Source organism: Kwoniella botswanensis, chromosome 1, assembly GCF_036426115.1.
Source record: "Kwoniella botswanensis chromosome 1, complete sequence".
Lineage (NCBI taxonomy): Eukaryota > Fungi > Basidiomycota > Tremellomycetes > Tremellales > Cryptococcaceae > Kwoniella > Kwoniella botswanensis.
In genome coordinates, this window is record NC_088599.1 from 16,585,192 (window position 1) to 16,598,162 (window position 12,971).

General features: G+C 43.5%; 5 protein-coding genes across 5 annotated transcripts; 3 read left to right on the forward strand and 2 right to left on the reverse strand.

The window, feature by feature from the left end:
- Positions 1 to 12: 12 nt before the first annotated feature.
- L199_006279 (uncharacterized protein) lies at positions 13 to 2,010 on the reverse strand (the record flags this gene model as incomplete). The annotated part of the gene is made up of 8 exons (XM_064891979.1): positions 13 to 53; positions 143 to 324; positions 400 to 495; positions 598 to 848; positions 933 to 1,050; positions 1,125 to 1,262; positions 1,428 to 1,698; positions 1,941 to 2,010. 8 exons carry the CDS (start codon positions 2,008 to 2,010, stop codon positions 13 to 15), a joined length of 1,167 nt encoding a protein of 388 aa, XP_064748051.1.
- Positions 2,011 to 2,527: 517 nt separating this feature from the next.
- L199_006280 (uncharacterized protein) lies at positions 2,528 to 6,243 on the forward strand (the record flags this gene model as incomplete). Its single annotated transcript, XM_064891980.1, has 12 exons — positions 2,528 to 2,767; positions 2,828 to 3,271; positions 3,351 to 3,521; positions 3,609 to 3,746; positions 3,809 to 4,048; positions 4,144 to 4,235; positions 4,293 to 4,837; positions 4,910 to 5,079; positions 5,149 to 5,359; positions 5,424 to 5,518; positions 5,622 to 5,966; positions 6,121 to 6,243. 12 exons carry the CDS (start codon positions 2,528 to 2,530, stop codon positions 6,241 to 6,243), a joined length of 2,814 nt encoding a protein of 937 aa, XP_064748052.1.
- A 557-nt stretch (positions 6,244 to 6,800) lies between these two features.
- Positions 6,801 to 7,559, forward strand: L199_006281 (uncharacterized protein; the record flags this gene model as incomplete). The annotated part of the gene is made up of 3 exons (XM_064891981.1): positions 6,801 to 7,175; positions 7,270 to 7,478; positions 7,556 to 7,559. 3 exons carry the CDS (start codon positions 6,801 to 6,803, stop codon positions 7,557 to 7,559), a joined length of 588 nt encoding a protein of 195 aa, XP_064748053.1.
- A 765-nt stretch (positions 7,560 to 8,324) lies between these two features.
- On the forward strand, positions 8,325 to 9,092 carry L199_006282 (uncharacterized protein; the record flags this gene model as incomplete). Its single annotated transcript, XM_064891982.1, has 2 exons — positions 8,325 to 8,648; positions 8,730 to 9,092. 2 exons carry the CDS (start codon positions 8,325 to 8,327, stop codon positions 9,090 to 9,092), a joined length of 687 nt encoding a protein of 228 aa, XP_064748054.1.
- Positions 9,093 to 9,963: 871 nt separating this feature from the next.
- L199_006283 (signal recognition particle protein SRP54) lies at positions 9,964 to 12,759 on the reverse strand (the record flags this gene model as incomplete). The annotated part of the gene is made up of 11 exons (XM_064891983.1): positions 9,964 to 10,001; positions 10,067 to 10,307; positions 10,709 to 10,960; positions 11,018 to 11,288; positions 11,390 to 11,524; positions 11,601 to 11,841; positions 11,910 to 12,004; positions 12,083 to 12,300; positions 12,377 to 12,448; positions 12,510 to 12,608; positions 12,682 to 12,759. The coding sequence occupies 11 exons, from the start codon at positions 12,757 to 12,759 to the stop codon at positions 9,964 to 9,966; spliced, it is 1,740 nt and encodes a 579-aa protein (XP_064748055.1).
- Between the last annotated feature and the right edge of the window lie 212 nt (positions 12,760 to 12,971).

Below are 12,971 nucleotides of genomic sequence, written 5' to 3' on the forward strand. Positions count from 1 at the left end.
TCAGAAGCCAAATTAAAGGGTACCATCTCTGGAATGACCATTACCTTGAGCGGCTATAACAATATCACGCGAACGGATCAGCACTCTGGAATACTGGTTGTGATCCCATCCTGATGGATTGGAAACAGCTCACTGTACCCACCCAGTCTAGCTTCAAGAACTTTCAAACTATCTTCTTTAGCCAATAGTTCTTGTCGTTTCATTTGAATCTCCCTTTGTACCTTCAATTCGATCTCACGCAGTTTCTCTTCTTCCCTTCGGAGTTGCTCTTCCTTGAGTCGGACAGATTGGTTGGCCATATCTTCAGGAAGGATGGATGAATCACTACATTTGTAACAAAGTGTGTGATTAGCTTTGCAGTCTCCTAATGAAAGGGTTGCAATTAATTTGGCGGCTTACGGATCATTACCGCCGACAGATCTTGATAATTTCTCAGTTCTATAATTCTCATATAAGAAGTCGTGGGTGATTTCCTTGAGATCGGTGAGGTGGGACCTATCATATATCGCAGAATGATCAGCTCCTCGGTGTTTGACAACGACATGTCATAGCGAGAAACGAGCATAAACATAGAATGCGATCATCTGACCAACTCACATCAAAAGAGCGCTTCTCAATCTTGAGAAATCCGAATGATCAGGGTTATCGACCTCGACTATACCCCATGGGTATCGTCTGCCTCTGATGGGTTCACCATCAATCATGATTTCCTCTTCTGAGCCCACGATGGCGAAAGGAAGTAAAGCTCTCAAAGATGAGTTATCCGCGATGGTCTCTTCATCATCCTCTTCAGCATCGTAAGGGAAGTTGTACACTGGGATGTTGTAGTATTCAATATCTTCCATGACCTAGAAGTAGATAAGGATATCAGCTACAAATTATGTCCGTAACGCAAACAGTGTAAGACTATTTAACGAGGGCTGGTGACTCACCCGCTTTTTGAAAGCCCTCAACTCGGTAGGAGTTAAACTGTCGGCTTTACCAATGACGGGAATGACGTTGACTCGAGGAGAAAGTCTTCTCATGAGCTCGATATCCATTTCTCGCAAGCTGAATCAAAAGGATACTGTTCAGCTACATGACAGGAATCTCGACAAGATAGCTGATTGATGTCTAAAACTCACGCATGTCCAGTAGGAGGGATAAAGTACAACAAAGCGTGAACTCTGTTATCTCTAAATCTGGGATTACGCTTGATCCTAGATTCTTCGGCTAAGATATCATCGTATTGTCTTTCGAGGTAGGAAGAGATTTCTTGGAAGCTACAACATTAGAAATCATATCAGCGCACGGGCCCTCTCGACTTCATATTTGGTCCATTGTATCATTTAAGTATCATTTAAGGTAGAATGATGGGGTGAGACTATTGACTATACCATATACACAGGATCGTCGATTGTATGGAGTTTGAGGATCGATGTACTCACGCATATTCATTATCAATCCCATCACCGAACCCAGGAGTATCGACCACAGTCAAAGCGATCCTTACTCCATCTTCCTCCAATTCAACATTGACAGGCTTGATCCTGATGGGTTCTTCGACATTAGCTTGAGAAGCAGCTTGTTGGACAAGGTTAGGGTCCAGACCCGAGTGAGGATTGTGAGGATCAACGAGCAAGTTGGCAGTTCGATGTTCGAGTAAGACTGATTCAACGAGGGTATTTACGAATGTAGTTCGACCTGTACCGGATGCTCCTGCGAGTCGAATGAAGATTGTTAGCGCTTTAACTGGTTGATGTAGTACTGCATACGCTGCAGACTTCCAATATAGTGAGGAGATGGGTCGAGACGGAGATATAGGACAGAAGGTATGCTCCATGTTTTCTCTTCCATTTCAATAAATCTCATCAACCTTCAGAGTCCGTGCATGCTTGAATGACTACCAATAGTCCACGTCTCAAGTCGGGCAGCATGTGGTGAGAGACTGTCCCACTCACCTACGACCATCAAGGTCAACTGAACACCTTTCTTAGCCTGCTTCCTACCTCTTGAGGCTCTCGATGCCATAATGACTATAGGGTGATCTGATCAAAGGAGTATAGAAGGGGGAGTGAAGGCTGTAGCTGTATGATTGTTTTTGGATGACCGGTCGAAATTTGTGTGGGTGACGAATTGAGCTCTAGGCAGTGAAGGAGTGGATATTCCTAGTTCGCGATGAGATAGGGCCAAAGAGGGTGTATGATGTGGGTATATGATGATCGATGGAGATATGGGAGATGGTCAGTCCCAAAGTCAATAGTCCCAATAGTCTATTCAGTTGAAACGCATCAACCTGCTCTCTGCTCTCTTTTCCCCGCATTGACCTCCAGCGGATGCGATGCCACGCGTCAGTACGAGTACTATGCATTTTAGCTTTGATATCGGTTTTTACGTAAACTCTGTACGGTGTCGTCGCGTGGTATCATTCGTTGTCCTCGAATTCATGCTATGCTGTCAATAAGATGCATCGTCAGTCTCATGAGCTCAAGACAATCTCTTATCCTCTCAAGCTCAACGAATAATCAACAGTTGGGCACAGTCCAGCATGTCAAGATCATCAACCCCTCCTTTTCAGCTGAGACGTCCCAATCTAGGTTCAGGTCTGAATCTAGCTTCGGGAGCAGCAGGACAAGGATCAACCTCCACTTCTCGAGTACCGACACCTCTAGGGAGAGGGGTGATATCGTTGGATGAGTGGGAGAGCAAATCGCCATTGACGGATGATCAGCTTCAGAGTATATCTATAGTGAAAGAAAAGTATGGTGAAAGACCATTACCCGAGAAGGTCAGTCAGTACTCACGACATATGGGACCGAAAGTAGCTGATTTATATGAGAATGAACAGTTTACTAGAGAAGATCAATCTCAACCTGGTCCCTCTCGACCCACCACCCCGATCCGATCCAGACTACCTTTACATCTTCATTCACCTTCCGCATCACCATCACGTTCTCGTCCGCCCTCTGTACCTGGTACTCCCCAACCTACCGGTACCTTTCCTCAAAGCCAACTTGGAGTTCCAGACCCTCTACATCCAACGACGATCACCACACCTCAGCAGTTCCTAGATCATTTCACAGCGTTGACATTATCGACGGAACATGAGCAAGATAGCTTGTATAGAGATCATCTAGCTGAGATCGTAGGGTTGAGGGAGAAATGCGATGCTCTGATAGACCTTTTGGAGAATGGGGAGTTGGAAGTGGAAGAAATGCTGAAGGCTTTAGCCTACGTCGAGGAGAGGAGCGAGAGTCTGAGAGGAGCATGTGAGGATTTGTTGGAAGAACAGGTCAGCTTCCTTTTTTCCTTTTCTTGCTGTCTGAACGGGAATGAGGGTTTGAGCTGATGACAATTGTCGAATCTCACAGACACACCTCCTCACTCACACTTCTCAACTCGCTCACCGACTGACATTCTTCACCTTCCTCGAGGTCGCTCAGAAGATGCTCAATAATCCAGGGAATGATTTGGTTTTATCGCCGGACTTCTTACCTATGGTGAAAAGGCTAGATGAATGTCTGGGTTATCTAGGTGAACACGTAAGTGGTTTTCCCAACTATCTTCAATCCTTGTCAATGTATATCTCCTCGAGGGCCCAGCTAATACATGTGGGTGACTTATTCCAGCGTGACTTCAAAGACGCCGAGCTATATCTGATACGGTATCAACAATGTATGACAAGAAGTATGACATTGATCAAGCTTTATTTCGTTAGCGTGGTGAAAGCATTAGGTCAGGAAATCGCAAAGAGACTGAGTGATAAGGTGAGTATACGCAGGATCTTCTACCGCATATTCAATTTGAGATGCTGAGCCACTGATCGTAGGGAATATCCGAAACCGCCGCTCAAGCATTACTATACACCAAATTCATCTCCCTCTCACAACCTTTACGACCCCTTTTAGCGGAATTGGAAGCTCGAGTATCAACCAATCCAGATGAACTGACACCGTTGTTGAGCGAATGTCATTCCGCTTGGATAACGACTAGGCAGTCCCTGATGGGTGGTAGAGTCATGAATGAAGTTATGGGGATGGATCCTAATGGAAGCGATTTGGTCGATCTTGTGAGTGATCCTTCTCAGGGTCAAAGCGAAAGAAGAAAGATGAGTAAAGTCGCTAGAATGAACGACTGACTGGGTTGAAACTGCATTCCCGATAGACTCGTTCAGGATGTAGTTATCTCAAGCAAACATGCCTTGACGAATTCAAACTCTTCAAACATTTCTTTTTATCTGGTGAATCTGTTTTATAGTAAGTCCGGACATGGTAACTCTTTTGTCGTTGTCGTTGGACTAATGCGATACGCAGTGGATACCTCGAAACCCTCTGCGACTACTTATACGACCATCTCCGGCCTCGTATCCTGCACGAGCCATCTCTACAAGTACTATGCGGTGTATGTACAGTCCTACAAGCATTGATGGTACAAGACATAACAGAAGAAGAGGACCCAGATGAAGTTCTATATTCACCATCATCTACACCCGGTGGAATCTCCCCGTATGGCGTGAGAGATGGTGATGATTACTTTGGATCAAGACCTAGATTATCAAGACACGGTTCCTCACAATCTATATCGATGAGTATGAGTCGACCATCAGTCTTACGAAGACAATCTTCCTATGCTAGTATATCCCGTCATAACTCTTATTCCTATACACCCAACTCGGTAAAACCTCAGAAGAAAAAGAGAAAACCTCTAGGTAGATTACATATTGAGATTCTCCTCAAGATGGTTTTACAGGATGCTCAGACGAGATTGGTATTTAGAGCTCAGGCGTTATTGAGTAATGATGTCGAGTATTATGTACCGAAGGAAGGTGATCTGGATTACCCTCAGAAATTAGGTAGTGGTGAGTACACGTCCCCATTGTCAAAGGATACATCGTTCGAAGCCCAGCTGATATGATGTACGTCTGAAATAGGCTCGACGAACGGTAAACTCATACAACGAACGAAATCACTCTCTTTGGATATGGAAGATGATGATGAACCTTCTTTCTTGACTTTACCACCACCGGAAGCTCAAGAAAGCTGGTATCCCTCGTTAAGAGTGACACTATGGATTTTGTCGTGTTTGTATACATATGTTGATGTGAGTGGTATTCAAACTTGGAACCAGCCATTTAACTTTCACTTATACCGTTCTATTTCAAATGTGTAGACCGCGGTGTTCGAAGACCTAGCGCAAGAGGCTATACCCGTTTGTAGGAAATCGTTATCGTCTGCTGCGGATTTACTCAGCGCGAAGAAAGATAAATCGATAGACGGGAAATTATTCTTGGTCCGACATTTGTTGATATTAAAAGAGATGACTGCTGGACTAGGGTTGGAAAGTGGAAGATATAAGCGAAGAGATTGGAGTAATCTTGGTGGTGGGTTTGATATATAAGCTTGTCTCGACAAATCCAAAATGAGCTAATGGATATGCGAGCGTAGACTTCTTGAAATCCCTTTTGGACAATGCTGGTACACTCCTCGGGTATCAGAGAGGATCAATCGTCAAGGCTGAATTCGCACCTGATGCTAGAACTGTGAGTAAATTCACCACTTGACTGCTCTGCACCAACATACCATCCAGTTTACGGTCATCGTCAAGAAGCAGGTCGAACTGATCAAATCCTTCTATCGTGGTAGGACGTGGATCGTACATTGAAAATAGCATGTGAAGATCTAATTTCCCTAATCGTTCAAAGATCTACACTCCCTCTGAAAACCTTTTTGGACAAATGTACTTTATACCTTACAAAATCATCTTCTTCGAGAGGTTCAATATCTCATACGCTATTGTCTGGTAATCAACCAGGAGCAGGAACAATATCGGATCTATCAGGACAAGAGTTTTCGAAACCTGCTCAAGTGAAAATCATTCACGAGGAATTCAAGGTATTGTTAAGTCAGGAGTTTAAAATTTGGAAAGATGAATTGAGGAGGTATTTGGAGGATGAGGATACTGTCCAGGTCTTGATACCTCCTGCACAGGTGAGTTTAGTTTGAATCTCGAATCTCGATCTCATCAAACCAAACCAAACGCAATCCAACTTCACTACGGATCATCCTGTCTAAAAAATAGAGAAAGTATTGATTATGAAGGATAGTATAACTGATCTTTCCCCATCTTGGGTTGTATTCACAGAACGCCATTGTCGATTCCTATAGGCAGTTCCACGATCTCATCAGAGCAGAATACGATTTCTCAACTGCTGCTAGCATCATGACGCCCTCTGGTGTTATGAGCTTGTTACAGGGTATACCGTAGGATACATTGGATATAGGATAAGGGCAATGCAACATTTGTGCAGTATAATGAAAAGATGATCCGCTATCTACACGTTGGTCGCTAGTCACTGTTGTAGAAAAGAGGGGTCCAGCCTAGCCGTGCTCTAATTTGAGTCTCAAAGAGAGAGAGGCAAATGCCAAGAACGTGATCCTTTCATCAATCAATCGCTTTACTATCTGATATAAAAGCTGATCAATCTGACCTTTGATACTGTCTACTCCTAAGTCATTAACGATCTCCTCACGTCGCTGATCGTCCCTCCTCATTTGACAAAGGAATAGCGTACCAGTGATATGACATCCCTTTTCAGATCCCCAGAGATCATAAGCAGTATTTCTGAGGTGTTCTGTATAATTTCCTCATCCTGTTCAATACAGATCTACATACTTGCTGATTCGTATTCGCAATTTTATTGACAAACACTTATTGTACTGTGCACATTTTTCGACATCTATTCATCGCTGACAAGTTGATCCAAACTGTCCTTCTGAGGCCATTTCGCGAGCAGTCCAATTTAGTAAATCATTTCGTTCGAAATGATATTCAACCTTCAACTCATCATGTTTCTGATCGGTCTATCCTTCCTATCCGGGACGTGCCATGCTCAAGGCCAAGCAGGCTTACCTACAGGTGGATCTGACAATACGACTAACGATCGAAACTCAAATGGTAAATTGGAAAGTACCAATCTAAAAGTCCACCTGCCTTCATTAACTAAGATCGCTGTCGATATCAACAACCCCAAGAGCGATATATCGGGTCCTATGGTATTTACTCAAAGTTTCAAGTTCAATGAGAGCTCAGGGATATTGAACGAATGGGCTCAAAAGGAAGTTTGGTGGAAGGTTTATGATCCCACGGCTAAAGAGGGGGAATTGGATGATGAGAAGGATTTGAGGTTTGTTATGAATGTAAGTCACTTCTTCAATTTACCTATCTCGGCATGTCCTTTATACGAAAGTAGCACAGGATCGTACGTATGCTGTATTGACATTTGTGGAACAGTGTATAATTCAAGGATCCTCAGACAGCGATACCGACCAGCACACTTTCAAACTATTCGCTCAAGAACCATATCTACACCCATTAGAGGGAGATACCTGGGATTCGATCATCAATGAAGGTAATATGATCTGTCCAACGGGTCAATGTGTACACAAAGATGGATGTGGGGATTTACCGATACCGAAATGGGATCAGATGTACTTACAGGAGTATGAACCTGAGAATGAGGATAAAGGCGAGGATGGGAGGGAGATGAGAAAGAATGGTATAAGAAGCTGTCGGGCAGATAACTGGTGACATTCAGATGGAAATGCACAGTTCATTTCGTGATAAAAAATGGTAGAATGTACTGATTCATGGGATATACTTTGCAACGCAAATACTGATGAGGGGATATTCGAACAGGAGATGTGGCATTTCGACACAGCCAGTCTGTCGTATCGTACAATGCTTACCATCATGAGCGGTGCAACTTATACTGAGAACAAACGGAACAGAATCATTGTACAACGACTCATGGATACTTTGTTCATACTACGATGCAAAATTGTCTTGATAATGATCATCCACTCAATCTATCTGATGTTCACAATGTCAAAATACAAAGGGGATAATGGACGGTATAAAGGTATGCGGTTACAGACACCATATCCTTTCAACCAATTTTTCGGTCCACATACCAATCCAGACAATCCTTTCATTCCATTTTAGGTGATTAACCTTGTTGAAAGCGTTTCGCTTATATTATTGGTGAATACAATCAGGAGACAGGTGTAAAAATGCTGTGTGAATGTACAGATACATCATAGCAAACAAAAGAAAGCAGGAGATCAAGTTAAAGGAAAGTCGTATTCGGTCATTCTCGAAATGACAGTTCGGTTGACTGGCCAAGTCGAACTCAAAAAGCAAAAGGTATATATAGATATTGTATCTCCGACTGCATAGATTATCGTTCATCGGATTTACCTCTAATTGTAATTACTATACTATAGCTTCTCAATCTAATTTGTTTACTTCGACAATTTAAGTTACTATACCAATCTCATCGATTCAACATGTTATACAGATACTTTGCCGTCTTAACAGCTTTGACAGCTATCTCAGCTCTTCCTTCTCCCCACTCTATCAAGAGAGGCGGCGGGGGTGAACCACAAGATGATCCCAACAATATCCATTTAGAAGTTGCCCTGGCTGCCAATTCCAAACACGTCGATATAACCAATCAAACCGATATAATCTGGGGAGGAACGGCGAACAAAGTATTCACGTGGGGTCCAAACCATGATGGTTATGCTCCGAAACCATTCTGGTGGTTGGTCTATGCTGAGGATACGAATGAGGTCAATCCGAATGAAGATAACCTGAAATATAATATGAGCGTGAGTGTACCTCTAAACCATATCATTTCAATCTCGCGATGATGATTCAGCTGATAATGGCATGATTATGTATCTGCTCAGTGTAAAGCACAATTACTCCAAGATCACAAGCCGGGTGACTACTACAATGTCAAACTGGACACTACCGCTCCCTACGTCCATCCTACCTCAGGAGGGGACTGGAACCAGATCCTTACAAAAGCCAATGTAATTTGTGAAACTGGTGAATGCGTTGCTAAAGATGGATGTAAAGGATTGGAGATACCTAAATGGGATCAAGCTTATTTGGATGCTTACGATAAGAGTCAAATCACGGCGAAGAGAGGTCTGAGATCTGCTGGAGTAGGGTATAATCTTTCAGCAGCGGAGAACTCAGACACCGACGATGGAGACGATAAGGATCTCATTGATGAGTTTGCTGATTGGTTCAAGGACGATGATTAGGTCGCAGGGAGGAAGATGGTCATATCCCTTCTGTAGCTGTCTGTGAATGTATAAGACATTCTATACCCATACAAGACGTACATGTATCAGATGAAGTAAGTCAAATATAGCAGGTACAAAACCCCAGACGGTGGAAAATCAGTTTATATTGGAGGAGCCTAAGACGAGAACATGATTTTGAGGCGCAGAATTATGTTTTTGGACTGACTCTAAAGAAGCTCAGCTTATCCCATAGACAGTCCCATAACTACGATCGGGCATCCTTGAGTGATAATGTATTGAAAGCGTTTTTCCAGAGTGCCAAATCGTGAAGGCTTGTACAGGATACAGTATGATCCAAATACCAAGACAAAACCTCGAAGGGCGGTTATTGTCAATTTTAGTAGATTAGGAGGTAATACGGCTTCAGATGTAGATAATTACGAGGATGATGAGGATGATGATGATGATATAATGATGATGATGATGAAGGGGTATTGGATTGGCTTCTTGGTGATGATGATGATTAGATTTGAAGGATTCATGAAAAGTGACGGACAGTCGAATATCAAGAAAGATGTAGAATTTTAGTGATTGTATGAGATATTGATATACAGTATCGTGATGCGAAATGAGGGCTCCGATCGATTGGCAGATGCCCATAACGTGTGACCTTATATGAATAGTCTGCAACTATCCAGTATGTCACAATTTACATATATGTGCGAATGAGATGTCAAACCAAATGCTACTATAAGAAATTATGTTGTAAATTATGTCGAAATCACTTTGATTTCTCTGACATGTCACTCGGTAGGGAGACGCCACATCGATGTGGGCAAGGGTTCAACATGATGTCTTTGGAGTTTGTGTCCAATTATCCAGACATCATTTATCCTCTTCCCATCATCTTCATCAACTGACTCATATCTACCATCGCCACCAAAATACGCATCAGCACTACATCACATCCAAGCTGGGAACGAGACACTTACCAGGCATACCTCCCCCACCCATTCCCATATTCTTCATCATTTCACCCATTTGACTCATATCAGGCATTCCACCTCCTCCGGGTCCCCCACCTCCCATCATACTTCGCATCATCGATCCCATATCCATTCCTCCAGGACCACCCATTCCTCCCATACCCCCCATCATCTCCTGCATCATCTTCTGAGCACCCTGAGGACCGGCAGCACGCAATTTTCGCATCATTTCAGGAGGCATCGCTTTCTGCAAGCGTTGGTAAAGATCAGGATCAGCGCAATTACTTGAGGGAGAGAGAAAACGAGGCACAGACAAAGTTTAGAATGGAAGAATTACAGACGACACAAGATAAATAAGAAGAAAGACGGGAAGTGAGTGGAGTAGGAGTAGAGAGAATGAAGATACAGACAAGAAGCATATCGGCCAAAAAAGGGAACGAGATTGGATGTAGAAGGACCAGGGAGAGACGGGAGGAGATGGAGAAGAAGATAGGAAACATGGGAAGAGGGTCGAAAAAGACGGGGAGTAGGTGAAAGAGAGGAGATAAAGGATGCGAGATGAAGAAGACAAGCGGATGAGGTAGACGACAGAGGGAAAGAAGAGTAAGGGGAGCAGTGCAAGAAAGGTACGAAAGCAAATGCACTCACTCGCATAGCCTCAATTTGTGCGGGAGAAGGTTGACCATTGGGTCCCAAAGGTTTATTACCAGCAGCAGCTTGCATCTTCTGCATCGCCGACATCCAGCCATTGGCGCCACCAGCCTGTTTGGCCATACCAGCCATCATTCTCGCTTGAGCTAGTAATTCTTCCACCTCTCGTACACTCGTTCCACTTCCTCTTGCTACTCGTTTCGCACGTCGGTTCAATCCTATTGGGTTCCCAGCTTTATCGAAGCTCACCTAAAATAGAGTCATTCAGTCAGTACGTTCCGTAAAAAGAGTCATGATTCAACTTACGAAGATCAATCCATCCGAATCCAACTCGTCCTGCCTCATAGCATCCGTTATATAAATCATCCTTTTCAATTTCGCTCCGGCTTCTTCTTCACCGCCTTCACCCAACATCCCAGCAGGCATACCAGGTATCATCGAAGCGATCTTCGATAAGGATCCCATCGACATTATATTCGATAGTTGATCTTTCCAATCCCTTATAGTGAATTTACCTTGCTCCAATTTCTTTGCTAGATCTTTCTGTCGATCGGGATTAGATCGCGCTATATCTTGCCTATAATGTCCCAGATCACACAGTTTCAGCTTTTCGCCTTACTGAGTTTCACTCATATAATGACTGCTATAGGTTGTTCGCAAATGTGAGAGTAGACTCACATATGTTCAACCAATCCTTGCATGTCGCCCATACCCAATAACTTCGAAACGAAAGGCTGCGGGTTGAATTTCTCCAGATCATGTAGATGCTCTCCAGTACCCAAGAATATAATTGGCGTCTTCGTCGCCGCGACACTATCAACACGAATCATTTTAGCCAAATATCATTACATGACACACTTATCGTGGGGGTATAGTGAAGTTGACTTACGCTGAGATAGCACCACCACCTTTAGCGTGACCATCCAATTTGGTTACTATTATTGCTCCGAAATCCGCTGAGTCCTTGAACGCTCTACTTTGACCTTCTGCCGCCTGACCTATCGAAGCGTCTAACACCATGATCGTCATATCTGGACTGACCGCCGATGAAATCGCTACCATCTCTTCGAACAATTCTGACTCCTGTTTATGTCGTCCTGAGGTATCCACTATGATCACGTCGAATCGTTCTATAGATGCCCCCATGAGATAAGTTATCATTCGACCATATTTAGATGAGGTGGAAAAGCCAGCTTACCCTTTCTGAATTTCTCTACACCCAGTGAAGCGATCGCCACTGGATCCGTTTCAGTGTAACTTCCATAGAAAGGTATCTTCGCTTTCGTTGCATTTCTGAATGATCACCGTAGACATAAATCAGTTGGATGTACTGATTACGAATGAATGAGAGACTGGCGTAGATGGACTTACTGTTTCAACTGATCAAAAGCACCCGCTCTGAACGTATCCGCACATACCAAACCAGTCTTCATTCCTTTCCTAGCGTAGTGTACAGCCAGTTTCGTACATGTAGTAGTTTTACCTGCACCTTGTATACCTACCGCCATCAATACGTTTGTCTTGCCCTTGACGGGCTTGTAAGGTTCGGTACCGGGATCTACCAATGCTACAAGCTCATCGAATACAGCCTATATATGTCAGAATACCCAATGTCAGCTTTACAATCATACGTCCAGTTTGATCAAGGAGAATGAGGCAACTTACCTTCTGAACTACATTCTTCTTGTTCGCTTCCCTTCCTCCTGCCTTCTCAGCTTCATCTAAACTCTTCTTCACCTGCATGACCATTAGAATCGTTAGTTGTGGGCGAAAGTCTTGGAGGTATTTATCTACCCACCTTAGCTTTCACCTTCGTACGTAGCTGAGAGACCAGCTTAACATTGACATCTGCTTCCAGTAATGCTGCACATAGCTCCTTGAGTAAAGCGTCTATGACCTGCATCAATGAAAGCGCAAGTCAGCTAATTGTCAACAAACAATTGTTCAACGGATGAAAGAAGTGTACTTACACGATCATCCACCACCGACGCCCTTGATAACTGATTCAAAGCTCCGTGTAGCCTCGCTCCTAGGTCTGCTAATACCATCGTTGCTGATTCTTGTCAAGTATTATATACCTATGTTTGAAGCAGATTTTATAGCTTGTAACTTTGTATCATCTTTACGAGTATCGGTCATTCGAGATGGTTTGGATCCGGAAGTACTGCGTTTGCAGGGGTGCCTAGTACATCAACACAACTTCACGCACGCCTGATCACTTCCTTTCATCATCAAGCCTATTTACCCCGCGCTTGGTTGT